General features: G+C 37.2%; 8 protein-coding genes across 9 annotated transcripts; 5 read left to right on the top strand and 3 right to left on the bottom strand.

Annotated features, from left to right (window-relative positions):
* Positions 1-61: 61 nt before the first annotated feature.
* Positions 62-4349, top strand: AT3G17030 (Nucleic acid-binding proteins superfamily). Its single transcript, NM_112579.6, has 13 exons — positions 62-447; positions 689-875; positions 967-1039; positions 1159-1306; positions 1453-1562; positions 1867-2007; positions 2078-2219; positions 2295-2420; positions 2848-3008; positions 3116-3190; positions 3361-3502; positions 3594-3884; positions 3991-4349. Exons 1-13 carry the CDS (start codon positions 178-180, stop codon positions 4129-4131), a joined length of 2007 nt encoding a protein of 668 aa, NP_188328.5. The 5' UTR covers positions 62-177; the 3' UTR covers positions 4132-4349.
* Positions 4350-4357: 8 nt separating this feature from the next.
* On the top strand, positions 4358-6147 carry AT3G17020 (Adenine nucleotide alpha hydrolases-like superfamily protein). Of its 2 annotated transcripts, none has more exons than NM_112578.5 (3): positions 4358-4760; positions 5118-5227; positions 5715-6104. In NM_112578.5, exons 1-3 carry the CDS (start codon positions 4577-4579, stop codon positions 5910-5912), a joined length of 492 nt encoding a protein of 163 aa, NP_566564.1. In that variant the 5' UTR covers positions 4358-4576; the 3' UTR covers positions 5913-6104. The 2 variants fall into 2 exon arrangements, with proteins under 2 accessions (NP_566564.1, NP_001326579.1); NM_001338270.1 differs by having other exon boundaries at positions 4430-4760; positions 5353-6147.
* Positions 6148-6171: 24 nt separating this feature from the next.
* On the bottom strand, positions 6172-8368 carry REM22 (AP2/B3-like transcriptional factor family protein). Its single transcript, NM_112577.3, has 4 exons — positions 8076-8368; positions 7028-7319; positions 6690-6934; positions 6172-6603 (listed from the first exon to the last, which is right to left on the bottom strand). The coding sequence occupies exons 1-4, from the start codon at positions 8178-8180 to the stop codon at positions 6337-6339; spliced, it is 909 nt and encodes a 302-aa protein (NP_188326.1). The 5' UTR covers positions 8181-8368; the 3' UTR covers positions 6172-6336.
* Positions 8369-8892: 524 nt separating this feature from the next.
* On the bottom strand, positions 8893-11710 carry UBC32 (ubiquitin-conjugating enzyme 32). The gene is made up of 5 exons (NM_112576.3): positions 11234-11710; positions 10614-10745; positions 10431-10515; positions 10128-10291; positions 8893-9610 (listed from the first exon to the last, which is right to left on the bottom strand). Exons 1-5 carry the CDS (start codon positions 11342-11344, stop codon positions 9173-9175), a joined length of 930 nt encoding a protein of 309 aa, NP_566563.1. The 5' UTR covers positions 11345-11710; the 3' UTR covers positions 8893-9172.
* A 36-nt stretch (positions 11711-11746) lies between these two features.
* On the top strand, positions 11747-13517 carry AT3G16990 (heme oxygenase-like, multi-helical). Its single transcript, NM_112575.4, has 3 exons — positions 11747-11988; positions 12075-12292; positions 12388-13517. The coding sequence occupies exons 1-3, from the start codon at positions 11857-11859 to the stop codon at positions 12701-12703; spliced, it is 666 nt and encodes a 221-aa protein (NP_188324.1). The 5' UTR covers positions 11747-11856; the 3' UTR covers positions 12704-13517.
* Positions 12813-14248, bottom strand: NRPB9A (RNA polymerases M/15 Kd subunit). Its single transcript, NM_112574.3, has 4 exons — positions 14086-14248; positions 13756-13831; positions 13158-13316; positions 12813-13021 (listed from the first exon to the last, which is right to left on the bottom strand). Exons 1-4 carry the CDS (start codon positions 14112-14114, stop codon positions 12941-12943), a joined length of 345 nt encoding a protein of 114 aa, NP_188323.1. The 5' UTR covers positions 14115-14248; the 3' UTR covers positions 12813-12940.
* Positions 14249-14549: 301 nt separating this feature from the next.
* AT3G16970 (Plant self-incompatibility protein S1 family) lies at positions 14550-14972 on the top strand (the record flags this gene model as incomplete). Its single annotated transcript, NM_112573.1, has 1 exon — positions 14550-14972. The coding sequence occupies one exon, from the start codon at positions 14550-14552 to the stop codon at positions 14970-14972; it is 423 nt and encodes a 140-aa protein (NP_188322.1).
* Positions 14973-16375: 1403 nt separating this feature from the next.
* AT3G16960 (plant self-incompatibility protein S1 family protein) lies at positions 16376-16828 on the top strand (the record flags this gene model as incomplete). The annotated part of the gene is made up of 2 exons (NM_112572.1): positions 16376-16586; positions 16695-16828. 2 exons carry the CDS (start codon positions 16376-16378, stop codon positions 16826-16828), a joined length of 345 nt encoding a protein of 114 aa, NP_188321.1.
* Between the last annotated feature and the right edge of the window lie 317 nt (positions 16829-17145).

Here is a 17145-nt window from a genome sequence, read left to right as displayed (position 1 = left end):
GATTAACGCATATCTTAATTGAGGAATTTGCCGGCGCGTTATTAATTGAGCACCGAATTGATTTTAATTCTTTTAAAAATTCCCCGCGAAAGCACAAATGCCCTGAATTCCTCCTGATAAACCCCGGCAATTTCAGTAACGTCAAATCTAGGGTTTTGAATTGGTATCCGAGCTCTGATGGGGGATACAAACGGAGCATCGCTCATTGAAATTGGTGACCAGGAAGAAGTAGAAGATCCATTTCTGGCTTTCCTGGACTACGCCAGAACTGTGATTTCACCGGAAGACGACGAAGATGAGAAGGAAGAGAGTAAGAGGGGTCCCGGCGAAGCCATGACTGAGGCTAGTGGTCCGGGTTGGGGCTGGGTCGCCTCGCGTATTCTGAAAACCTGTACTGCTTATTCTAGCGGTGTCACTGCCGCGATTCTCTTGTCCGATCTCTCTCAGGTGCTGCTAATCTCTCTCATACTTCGATTTTGAAATGTTTTTATCGGTGGGGAAGTTATAGTATGTGGGATGCTTTGATTTGATGAGTAACATTGTAACGTTTCTTTCAGTTTGTTTTTGGGAATTCTCTTGGCCAATGAGATTGATCAATGTGTTATTATTATATGAGATATAGCTTTGAATTTGTTAATTTACATTCTGTAGTCGATTCTGGATGTTTCTCTGAATGTTTTTGTTGTAGGCATGGCATGAGCAAAACAAACCAGGAATGTCAAAGAAGAAGCCGGAACTTATAGATCAGTTGAAGAAGGGTCACAGAAGAAGAAGACTCGCTAATACCGTTACAATTGACTCCATTTATGAGAAGAACTTTTTGTCCATGAACAGCGTTTTGGAAGCTGTTATTATCAATGCCGATGTTCTTCCTGGTATCTTACAAATTCTGGCAGCACATTCATTTCCCCTGCCGTACGATGCCAAGTTGGTGGTTATCCATTTAAAACATAAATTCTATTTCAGGTACAAACATATTCATGCTTACACTAGGGGACTTTTGGAGCTCCAACACCATTGATCTCTATCTACATCGGAGGTATGCTTATTCGGTAGAGGTGAATTATCATCATCTCGGATTGAGATGAGTTTGACTGCTTGTCATAAGTTTATGATGTCTGTATAGAGTTTCTTAAGGATCTAATGTCTCTTGTCTAGGTATTATGAGTTGGTGGAAACACCAAATGGGATTCTTCGGAAAGGCAGAGAAGTTTTGATCACTGGATGCTACCTTCGTACCGCGAGAGAAGGATTTGGCACTCCACGGTTACTTCCAACTGAGTATCTTGTCGTATTGCTAGATGAGGTTTGGTTTCTGACAATCTTTTGAAAGAGAAATTAGAACTGCAGTATTGAATTTGCTTGTAGTTAGTCCTAACACATCTCAGTTTTCATGCGAAGTTTATATGAAAAAGAGTGGTTTAGTCTTTACCTGACTTTCAAATACCACAGGACCAAGATGATGATGCAATCCTCATAGCAGCTCAATTTTGTTCCGATACTTTCTCATCTGTTTCTCTTGATGCTTTCAACGATGGAGCTTCTTACTCTCTGTATGCTAGGTAAGAGAATATGTGGGTAAACAATCTTACTACCAATCTTGGTAAAAGTAACTTACTATTCACATTCCTAGTTGCAAACACATTCAAGAAACTTCAAATACTAATACAGTGATTATTTTTATCAGATCAAAACCTTTTGGAAGTAATGCCTAGTATAACTCCAAGTGTTGTGATTTTATAGTAAAATTGTAGAAATATGCGTAAAGTACCCCATAACAAAAGTATATGTTTTGAGAAATTGAGTGGTTACCATGACTTAACTTCTAAAGTAATATTTCATGTTCCCCTCTTTGTTTGAGAGCAGAATTGAATCTATAGGTCCTCTGGAATCTGAACTCACGTTTAGTACTGCACGTAGAAGGCAAATTTCACTTGTAGATGGTGATGGCGATAGGTTAAAATTTATCTTGTGGGGAGAGCAAGTCATTGTGGCAAACCTTCTGAGGTAAGCTCCTGGCTGGGTGCTTCTACCTTTAAATTTTTCGACCAACCCCTTCTTATAGATTCATTTTCAGTGTGGGAAGTGTGCTTGGGATTGAGAGGCCTTATATTTCTAGTCTCGAAGAGAGTGCAATGGAAGGAAATTATGAGTTCTGCCTTGAATACGGTAGCGCAACACATCTCTATCTAGTGCCATCAACCTTACAAGAGGAACGGGTAAATGAAGTTTTTTTTATGTTGCTTCCTTTTTCTGTTCAGATTTTTGCATTGATTTGTTTTTTTTTTCTTCAGGTTTGTGTAGCGTTGTCACAACATCAGTGTCAAGGATCTAAACTGCTTGGTTCAGTCGGAGTTTCACAGGTGACATTGCCTCGTGATGCCGATGGGTCTGTAGACTTCAGTAATTATCCTTTTCGGGTGAGTAGAAGTTAAGATACCATTTATTCAAGCATGATGTTAATTGATGGTTATGGTAATTGATATTTGTAAAGTTCACACTGAATCTAGGTTCATAGGTTCTTAATCAATTCCGTGTTTAGAAATCAGGCAATAGGGAGGTTCTTCATCACTTCCGTGTTAATAGGTTCACACTGAATCTAGGTTCATATCGCTACAGATCCTATTCATATGCATACCATTTATTGGTTTTTCTTATCATAGCACCAAAATGCATTCATAAGTCTTACAGTTTTGCTTTTATATGGCGCACAATATCATCTCTGTTGGAAATTTACAGCCTTGTAAGCCTAGGAGATTATACGTAAAGCCTGCTCTGGCTATTATTTGAAAATCTATGTCTTAGCTGCATCTGCTAATATTCCTCTCCTTGGTTGAAGTTCTGCAGACGATGATAACGGACATTCGTGACAAAACGACTGGCATCAGTCTTTATGGGGTTGTAACAGACATTTCATGTGATCCAAACGCCACAGGAGTGGTCTTTTCTTTGAAGATCGAGGACACAACTGGAGCAATATGGGCTAAGCTCCATTTTACCAATTACTGGTATAAGCGTGTTTCATGAATCTCGAAACGACATCTGAACAGAAATTTGAAGGCTTTAACATTCTGTTTAACAGAAATTTGAACCATATATAATATATGGTTTCCAGGTCGTTGGGAAGGTTAGGGCTTGGTCATGTCGTGTACGTGTCTGGGTTATCCTGCAAAATCACAAAAGAGAACTGGTAAGCCGTTTCTCTTGCTTTGAAACTGATAGATATACTACGGATCCATCGCTATTGGGAAACTGATTTAGCTCAAACATGAACTGAATACTTATCAATAAGTAACAGTAGGTATTGGTTTATTGCTTTAGCTTAAACATTAATGGAGTTCTTGTTTTTGGGTTGAGCAGCATTGAGATGTTATGGCATGAGAAAGACGAGAAAGCTACATTCGTAAACCTTAGCTGCTTGCCTGCATTTCTGACCTCTTCTTGTATTCACCTGATCTCCACTCTCTCCCAAATATCAAAACAGAGAAAACCTGCAATAAATGTTCGTCTTGCTCTCTAAATGATTCACAGAGCTTTATGTGGCGTTTCCTTTGCACGTCTGGATAATTCGTTTATTTTTCTTTATTGGACAGATTTGTCGGGTTAAGCTGGATGAGATCGACCAATGCCATAACATCAACACTAGACTAGCTCATAGCCTTTGCGGCCATTTCATAGATGAAGAATCATCATCATCTTATGGAGCGAACCTGCATTGTAGTTTCTGCCGAGTAAGCTGCAACAGTAACACAGAAGTAGTGAGAACATTCCACATAACGATAACACTTGCAGACGAGGAAACCAAACTATACGCGTGGTGTACTGGTCAGTCTGCATCAGCTATACTTCAAATATCTCCTGATGAATTCTGTGACCTCCCAGAGGTAACAAAGCAATCTGTTATTATATATATTTGGTTATAATAGTAGCTAATATATGGCGGTAAAATGAATGAATAAAAGAAGCAATGTAAAATTATTGGTGGTTCAGGATGATCAGCTAATGTATCCGTCTTCATTGGAGAACGAATGGTTTCTAGTGATTTTAGCAAACAGCGGTAGCCGGAATTTGGGTTCCGGTCATGAAACGGACGACACTTGCTGGGAAATCACACGAGCTCTCAAGATTTGAAGCTACCATGAATTTTCCTTTACTTGTCATGATTAGTTGAAAAAACAGACTCTGACCGTCTTTAAAATACTAAACTAGTGGAGAGACTATTTGAATTAAGAACGTGAATGTCTGTTTGTCTTTTTGGACAGTGTTGAAAAACTTGGTGGGCCCAGACCCCGCCCTTATCTTGTCCGTTACATTTGCCTCCGTGAAGATATTTTCCACCCACTGTTTTTTTGAGCTATTTTAATCGTAAGGCTGCGATCGGTCGTGGACTCCATTCAACGGCCATGATGTTTCTGTATCGTTAGACAGCATTACAGCGAATAACTAATAATTATTAATCGTTGATCCATTTCAATCTCCTTAGTAATACATAGTCCCTTCTTCCACATCAGAACCCATTTGTCTTTGAGTGAGAGAATCAGCTTTCAGAGAAAAAAGTATACCTACAGAGAGAGTTATGGCGGAGAGTGGTGGACGAAGGATCGGAGTGGCGGTGGATTTCTCGGACTGCAGTAAGAAGGCTCTGAGCTGGGCGATCGATAACGTGGTTCGCGACGGAGATCATCTGATCCTAATCACTATTGCTCACGATATGAATTACGAGGAAGGCGAGATGCAGCTCTGGGAGACCGTTGGATCACGTACCTTCTTAATCTCTCTCTCTCTCTCTCTCTCAAATTCCTTTTCACCTTTATATTGTTTTCCTGGAAACGTGATATAGAAATTGGGTGTGATCGCTGATGATTTAACTTATGATTTTCCGGTTTTGTCTGATCTTGCATACCTTTGTTGAAGGAACCTGACTTACTTATGCATCGTTTGATCTATAATTGGTTCTGTATGATTTGCTTGTTTAAATTTGGAAAGAATCTATTTGAAGTAGTAGTTGATCGTGTTTTGCTCATGATCATCTTAATTCTTTCCCAAGTTTATGGTTTGAATTCCTACTAATGATCTCGTTGTTGTTTGACTCTGGTTTTGTGTTTGTAACTTTTCAGCTTTTATTCCTATGAGTGAATTCTCTGACGCTGCTGTGATGAAAAAGTATGCATTGAAGCCAGATGCTGAAACCCTTGACATTGTCAATACTGCCGCTAGGAAGAAAACGGTAAGCTACTTCTTCTTTCCCTTTTAATGAAAGAATAATCCATAAAACCTCTCTGCAACTGGAAACACTTTTATGCTTACAACAGTTTTAGTTTACTAATGTTCACATAACAATACCTGAATCAGAGTATTAAGATTATGATTCCCAAAGATGGTGATCTTCCAGTTGCGGATAGTTTATGAATATGCATCACTGAAGAGTACCGATAACTTGTACAAAATAATGGTCTATCTCTGGTGTTCTAGACAAATTAATCTGAGGATTGGTGGGACTATACTCTATTGAATAACCTGTAACGGTACTGACATTGAATATGTTACATTACATCTATCATAGTTTTATTCAGAAGTTCATTGAAAGCTTTATGTTGCCTTGTTAGTTGTGACTAATAAGTGAACATTGTCAATCCATATGAATGTGACTTTCTTTACCACAATTGTTTGGTTCTGTATTTAACCAAAATTCAACTGTTGTGAAACATGTGCAGATTACAGTAGTGATGAAGATATATTGGGGAGATCCTCGTGAGAAGATTTGTGCAGCAGCTGAACAGATTCCTCTCTCAAGCCTTGTGATGGGTAACAGAGGCCTTGGTGGTCTTAAGAGGATGATTATGGGAAGTGTAAGCAACCATGTTGTCAACAACGTTGCATGCCCTGTGACCGTTGTCAAGGCTCACATCTGAGTTTGCTCGGAGAACTCTAAATAACACCACCGTGTATTCTATAATTTGTGTTTTTGTGGTCGGAATTTCTATTGTTAACTGTTGTGTGACTGGTGTTTTGTTCATCTGTATGGATAAACAACACTCCACCTTCTAATAAATACAGACTCTTTTGATTTTTGGACCAAACTCCACTCATATCAATGTGTTTTTAACTTATGATTTGTCCATTTGTTTTTATGGTTGAAGAGAAGAGGAATTAAACTTGACAAGTAACAACAACATAGATAGTTTTGTTAGCATAACAATCTTACAACGAAGTTCAGGACATAAGTAGTTCTACAGGAAATACAAGCTAAAGAGTTTCAGCGAAATTAATAAGCACGCAAAACATACATAAAATGTCTCCATAGAGAAAGAAAGCAAGACACTTAACATTCATTCCTCAATCGATCATGCACTGATCCATCTTCTCTCTGTTCTTCTTGGAGGTAAGAAGGACAAACTCGAAGGGTTTGATAAGCTTAAAGGTGCATTTGTCACCAACCATCAAAGGGAACTCTCTTGCCAATTTCGAGTATCCACCTGAGAAGATTGTCCGAATCTCCCTCACCAAGCAAAGCACCTTCCATGAACCACCATTCGGGTGACGAATCGTGAAAATCTTAGACTTATTCGGGATATGATCATCCACAAAATGTTTTGGTATTGCCTGATACATAAAAACCAGAAAATCATTATCACCAATATACAGAGATGTGTTCTTGTTTTGGTTCTGTCTTATGGTTTGAATCTTACCAGGAACTTGAGGTATGATTTCCTTATGGTGATTTTGAACTCTGGAACACCATCCAGCACTTGCTTGCTCTTGCTCTTGCTCTTCTTCTTCACTTTGTTTCTCGTCATCTTCTTCTTTGATGATTTGGAATCCTCAGTCTTCTTCTTTCTAACTAGGAACTCAGCTCGTCCCGGAGATTCATCACTTTCCTCTTCCTTCTTCACATCTATGAGGCTGTTCTCTCCTTCTTCTTTCTTGATCCCACCTGTTTTCATCAATCATCAAGAGTAAAATAATTAGTCTTCTTCAACTTCATATTCTCTGTTTTAAAGAAAGCATTAAAAGCACAAAAGCTTACTAGAAGGACCCATCGTCTGGAATTTTCGAGGTTTACGCATCTCTAAGCCATTCTGCTCGTAGATGTTGACATGAAAGACCATATTTCCTCTGTGAGTGAAGGTAATGAACTCGTTTTGTCCTAAAGCATTGTCACTCACAAACAGATCCCATCCACGCGTCTCAATGTAGTAGTATGTCGGGTTCTTGGAGACTTCTACATCCCATGTCTTTCCCCATTGCGCTCTTATAACCATCTTGTAAGAGAAGTCTTTCTCAGAGACTTTGCTTATGAAGCTGTAAGGAAGCGCTCTCTGGTTGGAACAAACAATGAAGAGTGTTAAAAACACCAGAGAAACAACAGATTCAACGTTTCAAAGACAGAGAACGTGAAGATTCAGAATTTAAACTTTTATTAAACAAAGACAACCAAAAGATTCTACCTTCTAGCCAAAGCTGAAAGATCTAACTTTTCAAATACAGAGAACCTAACATTCAACCGTTGAGACCCATAAAAACCCAGAGAAAGAACAGATTCAACGTTTCAAACATATAGAACGTAAAGAGTCAGAGATTAACCTTTTATTAAACAAAGACAACCAAAAGACTCTACCATTTAAACAAAGATTATAAGATTTAACTTTTAAAACACAGAGAACTCAAAGATTAAACTGTTAAGAGTCTTGAGAGCAGAGAAACAACAGATTCAACGTTTCAAAGTCAGAGAACGTAAATATTCAGAGATTTAACAGATTCAACCTTTCATTAAACAAAGACAGCCAAAAGCTAACAAGATCTAACTTTTTTTATTTTTTTTACAAGATCTAACTTTTAAAACACACAGAACCTAAAGATTCAACCCTCGAGAAGCTGAGACCCTTAAAACACCAGGGAAACAACAGATTCAACGTTTCAAAGACAGAGAACGTAAAAGATTCAGAGGAAAAACAGTTGCAATCTTTAAAACAAAGAGAACCAAAAGATGAATAAGCCGTAGACTTGAAACCCATTCAACAAAAAGAAGAAAAAGATTCCCACTTTTCAAACAAAGATATCAAGAACAACGTTACCATGCAGTCAGAGGATAGATCTGCCCTCTGAAAAATCTTGAAAAAGCTCAACATCTGCCGTTCTTCTTTAATCCGATCAAAAACTATGTTACTACTCTTACCCATCTCTCTCTCTCTTCCTTCTTCTATCTCACTCAGAACCTCCTCTCCTTCAAGTTTCTTTAGTATAACTCTCTCTCGCCCTATCCCTATATCTCTCTCTCTGGTGTTATAAATGGGCAAAAGTGAGTATCCAAATATGTATGCTTCTTTTCATTAAAAACGAGTCAAGGTTATAATAGTGGAAAAAGCAGTCACGTTCCCATAAATCAAAGTGTTTTTTTATTTTATAGTAATAGGCAGATGAAACAATTGCTGTTAAAAATCTGACTTCAAAGACACGCAAAAGCAGTGTTTGCTAGTTTTAGTACCTGAGGATCCCTGAGCAATAAGGACTGATAGACTTTTAACTTAGCTTCTTTTGCCACCATCCCTTCTTTTTTAAAAAAATATTATTTTCATTACGATCAACTTCATTTATTAATTTGAACCTTCGGTAACTTTTTCTCTTTTTAACGTTATATGGCAGTCAAAGGTCAAAGTTGATAACCTTTTCTAAACTGAAAAGTAAAAAAATAAGGTACAAGATGAGATCACACCAAACTAATGTGTGCAGAAGATACCCCAAAACTAATATGTTTCTGTAATTTATAATGAAAATACACACAAATATATAAACCACACGACTCACTACATGTGTGTTCATATACATACATATATGATCAAATTGTTAAACTTGACCATGAAATCTATTGATTTAAAAATTTGGATACATTTTAGACATCATGTACTCAAAACGGGAAATAGTTATGAACATAGTGGAGGTAATCAACAATTCTATTAACAAAGCATCAATGTATTGATAAAACGGTCGTCAGTGTTCAATTCCAAAATACATATTGTTAACTTGGTCACAAGCTATAATCCAATCTATCAACTAAGTTGCAAGACAATGTCACACAGAAATTATTTACGCCATTATGCACTTTAATTATATTTATAAAATATTAAACAACACAACCCCATTTCTTAAACGCAGCATTGACTTTCATCAGAGTTCAAGACTGATCATCCATAAACCCAGTACTGTAACCATTTGATTTTATGAACTTCTTCAGAAGAAGAACCATGATAGCGATTGTGAGCCCAACCGCCGCCCACGTGAAGAGTCTGTCATCGACTGGCTTCTGAGCCGCTCTTCTGGCCATCCTTTGCTCACCACTTACAGAAGCTTTGACCACAACTTCAACCGCTGGTAAAGGTGCTGCAGCGGGAACCACACTAGCTGCTGTATTGACTGCTTCAGCTGTCTCTTCTATGATTTGATCATCAACTATGGTGTCTGTTGTAGCGATGGACCGCTCTTCTACTACAGTTATCGCTTCCTGTGGCTCAACTTGGGAGTGAGCTTCTGATACGATGGAAGGTGCTTGGCTACATTCCAGAGGAAGAGGTTTTGGAACCACGGTTGCTTTGCTAAGGATGTACTGATGAATCTGCGCTTGTTAAAAGGTCATGGTTACTAAAAGTTTTTTCCAAAATTGAAGATGAATCAGAGGTATGAAACTAAAGTCATAACAAAAATCATGAAGAAAGGGACGAGAGTTTAGACCAAAAGGAGATTGTTAACACTACTATTGTCTTTTTTTTTATATTTGTGCAACTGACTACTTTTTAAAAACGACAATAATCAGTAAAATGGTGTGTTAGGACTTGAGCAGCAAATTTTACTGTATGGAGAGAATAATAACAGCTGTGATTGCAGTTAAAACAAAGCAGATACTCTTAGAGCAAACATTAAATCATAACCGCTAGAGATATGCAAGCCTAATATATAATATATTGCGATCCCGTTTTGACCACCAGCTAGTCCTATGGTTTATAATGATGCAATGCAATGGTATGGCACATACTCTACAGGTTCAGCAAGCATCTAGCTAAATTCATATATTTTCATCAGGATATTATGCATAGTGGTTCAACACCCAAGGGTATTCTAGTGGGGAACTATACCTCATCAATAATTTTTTGCCGTTCAGGAGAGCCATACTTAGGTGGTGTCTCACGTGATTTAATGGCTAGTGTACGTCTCTCATCCTTTGGATAATCTACTGAGCCCAGTGCTCCATTGGGACTTGTGGGCATAAATGCAATGAGAGCCACCAAAGCAGTCCGAACTGAAAAGAAACAAAGCTCAATCATAATACAAAAGAGCTGATATAGTTCAACCTCATGTAAATTACAAGTGTCTGAGTAATCTTTTAGGAAACAACATAAAAGTCAAGAGATAAGGTCTCTTGAGATCCATGACTTTACCACTCCATGAAGGTTGCCAATGCTCAGGGTGGTAGTTTGAAATGCTCAAGCAAATCTTGGTGTTAGTTTCAAAGCGCCCGTTAGGCTGAAACAAAAGTACAGAGATTCTTTAGATACATACTCTCTTATGGAACTTGCAACATCTGTGTGTTTTTATATATGAAATAAGAGTAAGATCCTTACGGTCAATAACATGAATGAAGGAGGTTTGAATGGATAATCTGCAGGCAACTGAATTCTCCCATGATAAATCCCGCCCTCGAATTCAGTATCACCAGGACCTCGGATGGCGAATTGCCACTCAAAGATATTCTCCTGAAGTTAAAAGATAGATAAGAGTAATCATGTAAACTATTTGGTATCACACAAGAACTTGTAAAAAACAGCTATAACATCGCGCGCAATCTATTTGGACCATGACATGTTGGAAAAAGTCTTCACAGTTAAAAAAATTAGAAACGAAGAACTAGTATGACAGCTGAGTGGATCAAGGAATCGTTCGTAATCTTCCCCACTTGACTCAGTTATTCCAATAAAAACACAAAAATCCAAACTTTATCTGTTGCACGAGTGTTGAAAGTAGAGAGACTTAGTAAATTCAGTGTATACAAGAAGATATATCGATCCTCCCTAATCATGATCGCCTAAAATCAAACACCATCACTCAGAACAGATACACAATTACAACACAACACAACATAACACAACAACATAAGACAAGGGGATTTTCTCAAAAAAGGAAATTTCAAATATAGATTCGAATCAAAATTCCCGATCTAAAAAGCTAGAATCGGAGATGTTACCTCAAGAGGAAGAGACATAAAATCATCAGACGGATTAGCTTGCATCTCCTTAACCTCCTGCAAAATCCTCTTCACCGCCGGATTCTTCCGATTATACCTCTCATCCGCCATCTTATTTATCCCCACGAGATCTTGCCGGAAGTGCAATCCGCCGCCGGAGTTCTCTCTGTCCGATTCGTCTTAACAGAAAATAATAAATACACAAAATTAGAATTACCACATGGCTTCGGGAGATGAGCTAATTAGTACGGTGATATAATACAAACACACAAAATTAATTCCAAAACATTTTCCACGTCACACTCTTTAACGACGGATACGTGACGTGAGAGAGCTTCTGAGTAAGTGCCACGTAATTAATAAACTTTAGTCATCCAAACATCTCAACGGTTCAGAAACTGTCACGTAATCTGAGAAATTTAAGCGCCTCTTTACAGCCGTCGATTTGGGAGAATCATTAAGCTATCGTGGCGAGACTTTAATAGGCCTTGGCCCATTAATTTAAAGCCCAATGAAACGTGCACGTCACAGACAACAGAAAATCAAAGCGTTGACAGTGAATCGGTGAAGAAGAAGAGTCTTGAGTCTTGAGTCTTGAGAGAAAGGAAGAAGAAGCAATTTCAATGGAGAAGAGAGGGGTGATCGACACATGGATTGATAAGCACCGTTCGATCTATACGGCGGCTACACGTCATGCTTTTGTCGTCTCGATCCGTGACGGATCCGTTGATCTCTCGTCCTTCAGAACTTGGCTGGTACTGTAATTAGTAATTACTGATGAAAACAAGGCAAAATATGAAATCTCACTCGATGACTTTTAAACGACGTTGTTTCCTTGTAGGGGCAAGATTATCTGTTCGTGAGGAGGTTTGTGCCGTTTGTAGCGAGTGTGTTGATCAGAGCTTGCAAAGATTCCGGCGAGAGTTCCGATATGGAAGTGGTGCTTGGTGGTATAGCATCGTTGAATGATGAAATAGAATGGTTTAAAAGAGAAGGATCGAAATGGGATGTTGATTTCTCGACCGTTGTGCCTCAAAGAGCTAATCAAGAATATGGCAGGTTATTGATTTCATATATGCTGATTGAATAGATTTCTCACACTCGAAAATGAAATTAGGAACCAGCAAATAAACCGGAGTTTCTGGTTAATTCAGGTTTTTGGAAGATCTGATGAGCAGTGAGGTGAAGTATCCGGTGATTATGACAGCTTTCTGGGCAATTGAAGCAGTGTATCAAGAGAGCTTTGCTCATTGTTTAGAAGACGGGAACAAAACTCCGGTGGAGCTTACCGGTGCTTGTCATCGTTGGGGGAATGACGGGTTTAAACAGTATTGTTCGTCTGTCAAGAACATTGCCGAACGTTGTCTGGAGAATGCCTCCGGTGAGGTGCTCGGTGAAGCTGAAGATGTACTTGTACGAGTTCTTGAACTAGAGGTTGCCTTCTGGGAGATGAGCCGTGGAGGACAGTAGCTAATGTTTGGGTTTGAATTTCTCATTTCCTCTAAATGCCAAAGAGAAACAAGTTCCAATCTTTATGTTTGGTGAAACACAAGTTGAGATTATGGTTTCATAACAGATTACATGAATACGGATTTGTCTCTGACTGGGGCAGAAGGTTGTTCCCGTCATTCCACATATTACACTTACTGGTAACTACATCAACTCCTAAAACTCTTAAGAACTCACCAATTGAAACCGAAAAGCTCTTTATTCTCTCCAGCGATGACCACAATTCGGGTTGCAACAGACAAAGAACAGTGTCATTCCTTCTTCACCTCTAGCCGTAGCCTGCACATTCAATGATAGCTACATTAAATCCTCAAGCGGTGTACAGAATTTGAGCATAATGTTTTGGGGAAGCAAACAGTGAAGATACAGCATAACCAAGTAGTTAAATAAATAATGGAGCTTAAGAGAGTTATACCTGGAAGAAAACGGCCTCCCTATGCTGACACTTAGAGCAACGCACAGCCTTGGTTCGGGGAAGAGTAGGGTCAGAAGCCACGTCTGTTAAGATCTGAGTTCGCTCACTTACAGAGTGATGAACCTCGTTTCTGTACACACAGCTGTTATCAGCTACCTCCTGCAAGTCAGTGCCACAAAAAGTATAAATTCTGAGATGAGGACAACAAACCCATTTACATGATCTAATCTAATCTGTCAATTTGTAACAACAAGATTGATAATGCAGCTTAAAAAATTGCAAATAACTACTCAGTTTGTGTAAATCAATAAGCTAAAAGAGGCCCTTCAAGTATTCATATAGATCTCATAAACACAACACTAGAAAGATAAACCATAAGAACTTGCTAAGCCTTAATTGAAGGAGTTAGTAAATAGAGAGGTTGGTAAAACTAAGGAAACTAGGAGCATTAAAAGAGAGATAAAAGCAGGAAACAGTTTCATTAAAGTCTCTTAATTGCAATGAAACTAAGTCCCACTCGCAATTTTGTGCACTACATTGAACACTAAAAACCCTTTTTCCACACAAAAAAAAGGTACAAAATGACCAAAAGCTATACCTGGTGATCACAATTACGGCAAGCATAGAGGAGGATCTTCTGTTCTTTGTCCTCCTTAGGATACAGAATGTTATTACTGAACCAAAATCAAACAGAAACAACAATGCAATTAAGAAAGGACCCAAAAACAAAATTCGAAAAAAGGTACTCACTTTTAGCGAATTGTCACCTTATCAACCATAGATGGTTCAACCACGGAAGAAATACATCAAAAGTAAACAACAAAAACTAAAAAATTCATGCAAATTTCGAAACTTTGAAAAAACCTAGACGAGCAGAGAGGTGCAATTCCAGAAACTAGGAACAGAATTAGCATAAGAGAGCTCTTACCATTCGCGGCAAAATTTCATAGTACTCATCTTAGCTGAATCTCTTGAGAGAGAATTAGGTTCCAAAACCAAAACTGAATCACTGTCTCAGAGAAATCTGGCGGGCTCGTTTTGTTTATTAGGAGAAAAATAATGCGATCGTCGTTCTAAATAACAGAGTCGCGTGATCGATCTTCGGATCGGACGTAGTTTCACGGGTTTTCTCGGGCTTTTGAAAATGTTATTGGGCTTTTATAAAGCTTATTGGGCTTAACACCATAGTTGACTACATATACATCAACCATGACATTTAAGTTTTTATTTGACCACATATGAAGAACAAAAAACATGTTACGGAAATGTAATAAACTGGTAACACAGTATATATCGAGTGAAAGAGTCATTCATCCATATACAATAATTTCATATTGCAACAAAAAAAAAAAAATGGGATCTCTAGTAGAACTTGTGGCTTTCTTAGTGACTATGTGTGTTAGTGTAACAATATCTCGAGGCCAAAAGGATAGCATCCCTCCAACTCCAACATCCGGTTTCGACAACCCAAGAACAACAGTGGTGATATACAATGATCTTGGGGGTCATCTGCCATTGAGATACCATTGTAAATCAAAAAATGATGATCTTGGAGACCGGAATATGGCGGTAAATGGAACTTGGTCATTTGAATTTAGACCGAGTGTTTTTGGAGGAACTTTGTTTTTTTGCGGTTTTATATGGGATAAGGAGTTGCATTGGTTCGATATCTACAAACAGAGTAGAGACAGAGAATTCGCCGAGTTTGGATGTAGAAGATGCGAATGGAAGATACGCAAAGATGGACCTTGCAAATTGAACAAGAACAGTAATATGTTTGATGTTTGTCTTCCTTGGAATTCTCAATCGCTTTAAAAATAATTAGCATGTATGTCTACTTCTATTTTTCTAATAAAAATAAAAATTAGTATTTCATGTTTAGATGAAAATACTGTTAGTTAAGAGGTACGGTTATTTAACTGACTCAAGACCAATTATATAATCGTGATGAGATTTCCTTCAATATATAATTTTTATTGACTATATATAGCTTTATATTTACCAAAATTAATATGTGACTTTAATGGTGAGAAATATATAGCTTTCCTTATATACCTAAGTTATAAATAGATTATTGACTACATATATTACTAGGCCCGCCTATTTAGGCGGGTGTACCCGAAATTTTCAAATACTCGAACGGGTCTAAACTTCAAAACCCGAAAAATTTGAACCCGAACCCGAATAGGTATCCAAACATATCTCAAATATAAGTATATATTAGTTATATTTATACTTATATATAAAAAATATTAGGATTTTTTTGGATATTTTAGTGATTTTTGTGTATTTTTAGATATATTCAAGCAAAACTACTCGTGTTGTTTTGGGAATTTTTGAAATTTTCAAGTAATTTAATAAATTTGCACACAAAATTTCATATTTCAATATATAAATAAACTCGAACCCAAACCCGAACCCAAACCGAACCCGACCCAAAATCTTAAATTACCCGAACGGGTCCTAAACTTCTAAACCCGAAAACCCGAACCCGAAATACCCGACCCGAATACCCAAACGCATAGGGCTAATAATTAATTAAAAAAAACAATCCACAAAAATATTTAGAAACCAAACATTGTTGAAAATATATTTTTTGTATATGCCGTAATCTCGTAAGTTAATTTTACATCATGCAAATTAATATTAAATGAGTTAAAATTAATAAATGAAAATAATTGAAAAGTTAAATCCTATAAGCTAAGCTATTTTTCTCAAAATGTTATATTTTTCACTTATGATTAGATGAGTTAAAGACAAATTTGTTAATTTTCCTTTTGTTGAATAAATGTTAATTGTTTATAAATATATAGACGTATAAATTAGTATATGTAAATTTGTTTACTTTTTAAAATTTTCAATTTTTTTTAGAGAATAAAAAAGTTAAATTTTGAATGACACATGTAAACATCTGATCGTTTGACTTGACATGTGTAACAATTATATGAGTTAGCAACTTTGAAATCCATACTTTATATAATAAGATATAGCTGTCTTTTTACCAAGATGAGATTTCCTTTTATACCTAATTAAGTTTTACTTTGACTCATATTATTCAAAACATATAACCTATGTAACTGAGTCAACAAAACAAAGAAGCTTGTTAGGGAAACATAATCAATAAAGTTTGGTATTATAAATACAATAAAGTACTAAGTGGAAAGAGTCCATATTCAATATACTTTCATATTGCAAGGAAAACAAAAAACAAAAACAACATGGGTGCTCTAGCAGAACTTGTAGCTCTCATTATCGTTATGTGTGCAAGTGTAACAATGTCCCTCGCTCAAAACCCCATGGCTTCACCACCAAGTGTTGAGAACCCAAATACAACAGTGGTGATACATAACGCTCTTTCAGGTTATTGGCCAATGGCATACCATTGTGCATCAAAAGACGTTGATTTTGGACTCCGACGTATGCTAGCTGGTGGATCGTGATCATTTGAATTTACACCCAGTGTTTCTGGAGATACTAAATTCATTTGCACTTTTGCTTGGAGACTAGTGTTTCGTTATTTCCGTATATACATACAAGAAAGAGACCAAGAATCTGCAATGTTTGGATGCAAAAGATGCGAATGGAAGATACGTGAAGAAGGACCTTGCAAACTGAACAAAAAGACTGGAATGTTTGATCTTTGTCCTCCTTGGGATTCTCAAAATATTTGAATTTTTTTTAACATTACTGCTCTGTGTAGCTACCTTTATTTATCTAACAAATAAATTAATAAAATAAAATAAAACATTTGATCTTTAAAATCGATTTTTTGGAGCCTTTTATTCGGTATATACCGAAGTTAATATAGAAAAAATCAAGTTAACACAATTGCATTTTCTTGAAACACAGAGAATTTAAGCATAATGATCATAAACATGTTACCATTTACCAAATGACTTTATCATGCTTCTTTGGCTACTTGAGCAAGAGGATCTACACCATTTTTAGAGCAGAAATACACTCCAAAAAAAAGTAACTCAAGTCTCAA

Source organism: Arabidopsis thaliana, chromosome 3, assembly GCF_000001735.4.
Source record: "Arabidopsis thaliana chromosome 3, partial sequence".
Classification (NCBI taxonomy): domain Eukaryota; kingdom Viridiplantae; phylum Streptophyta; class Magnoliopsida; order Brassicales; family Brassicaceae; genus Arabidopsis; species Arabidopsis thaliana.
This window is presented reverse-complemented; position numbering and strand designations above follow the sequence as displayed.

Excerpts from the sequence above, each read along its gene's own strand:
- REM22 (NM_112577.3), bottom strand. The coding sequence starts at position 8,180 with ATGGGTAAGAGTAGTAACATAGTTTTTGATCGGATTAAAGAAGAACGG. Across the intron at positions 6,935-7,027 it reads CCAGACGATGGGTCCTTCTA|GTGGGATCAAGAAAGAAGAA; the intron begins GTAAGCTTTTGT and ends TGATGAAAACAG. Across the intron at positions 6,604-6,689 it reads AATCATACCTCAAGTTCCTG|GCAATACCAAAACATTTTGT; the intron begins GTAAGATTCAAA and ends TTTATGTATCAG.
- AT3G16990 (NM_112575.4), top strand. The coding sequence starts at position 11,857 with ATGGAGAAGAGAGGGGTGATCGACACATGGATTGATAAGCACCGTTCG. Across the intron at positions 11,989-12,074 it reads CGTCCTTCAGAACTTGGCTG|GGGCAAGATTATCTGTTCGT; the intron begins GTACTGTAATTA and ends GTTTCCTTGTAG. Across the intron at positions 12,293-12,387 it reads GCTAATCAAGAATATGGCAG|GTTTTTGGAAGATCTGATGA; the intron begins GTTATTGATTTC and ends TGGTTAATTCAG.
- UBC32 (NM_112576.3), bottom strand. The coding sequence starts at position 11,344 with ATGGCGGATGAGAGGTATAATCGGAAGAATCCGGCGGTGAAGAGGATT. Across the intron at positions 10,746-11,233 it reads TTATGTCTCTTCCTCTTGAG|GAGAATATCTTTGAGTGGCA; the intron begins GTAACATCTCCG and ends TTTTAACTTCAG. Across the intron at positions 10,292-10,430 it reads TTGGCAACCTTCATGGAGTG|TTCGGACTGCTTTGGTGGCT; the intron begins GTAAAGTCATGG and ends GTTTCTTTTCAG.
- NRPB9A (NM_112574.3), bottom strand. The coding sequence starts at position 14,114 with ATGAGTACTATGAAATTTTGCCGCGAATG. Across the intron at positions 13,317-13,755 it reads GCCGTAATTGTGATCACCAG|GAGGTAGCTGATAACAGCTG; the intron begins GTATAGCTTTTG and ends ACTGACTTGCAG. Across the intron at positions 13,022-13,157 it reads GGGAGGCCGTTTTCTTCCAG|GCTACGGCTAGAGGTGAAGA; the intron begins GTATAACTCTCT and ends TTGAATGTGCAG.
- AT3G17020 (NM_112578.5), top strand. The coding sequence starts at position 4,577 with ATGGCGGAGAGTGGTGGACGAAGGATCGGAGTGGCGGTGGATTTCTCG. Across the intron at positions 4,761-5,117 it reads CTGGGAGACCGTTGGATCAC|CTTTTATTCCTATGAGTGAA; the intron begins GTACCTTCTTAA and ends GTAACTTTTCAG. Across the intron at positions 5,228-5,714 it reads CTGCCGCTAGGAAGAAAACG|ATTACAGTAGTGATGAAGAT; the intron begins GTAAGCTACTTC and ends AAACATGTGCAG.
- AT3G17030 (NM_112579.6), top strand. The coding sequence starts at position 178 with ATGGGGGATACAAACGGAGCATCGCTCATTGAAATTGGTGACCAGGAA. Across the intron at positions 1,307-1,452 it reads TTGTCGTATTGCTAGATGAG|GACCAAGATGATGATGCAAT; the intron begins GTTTGGTTTCTG and ends CAAATACCACAG. Across the intron at positions 3,191-3,360 it reads AAAATCACAAAAGAGAACTG|CATTGAGATGTTATGGCATG; the intron begins GTAAGCCGTTTC and ends TGGGTTGAGCAG.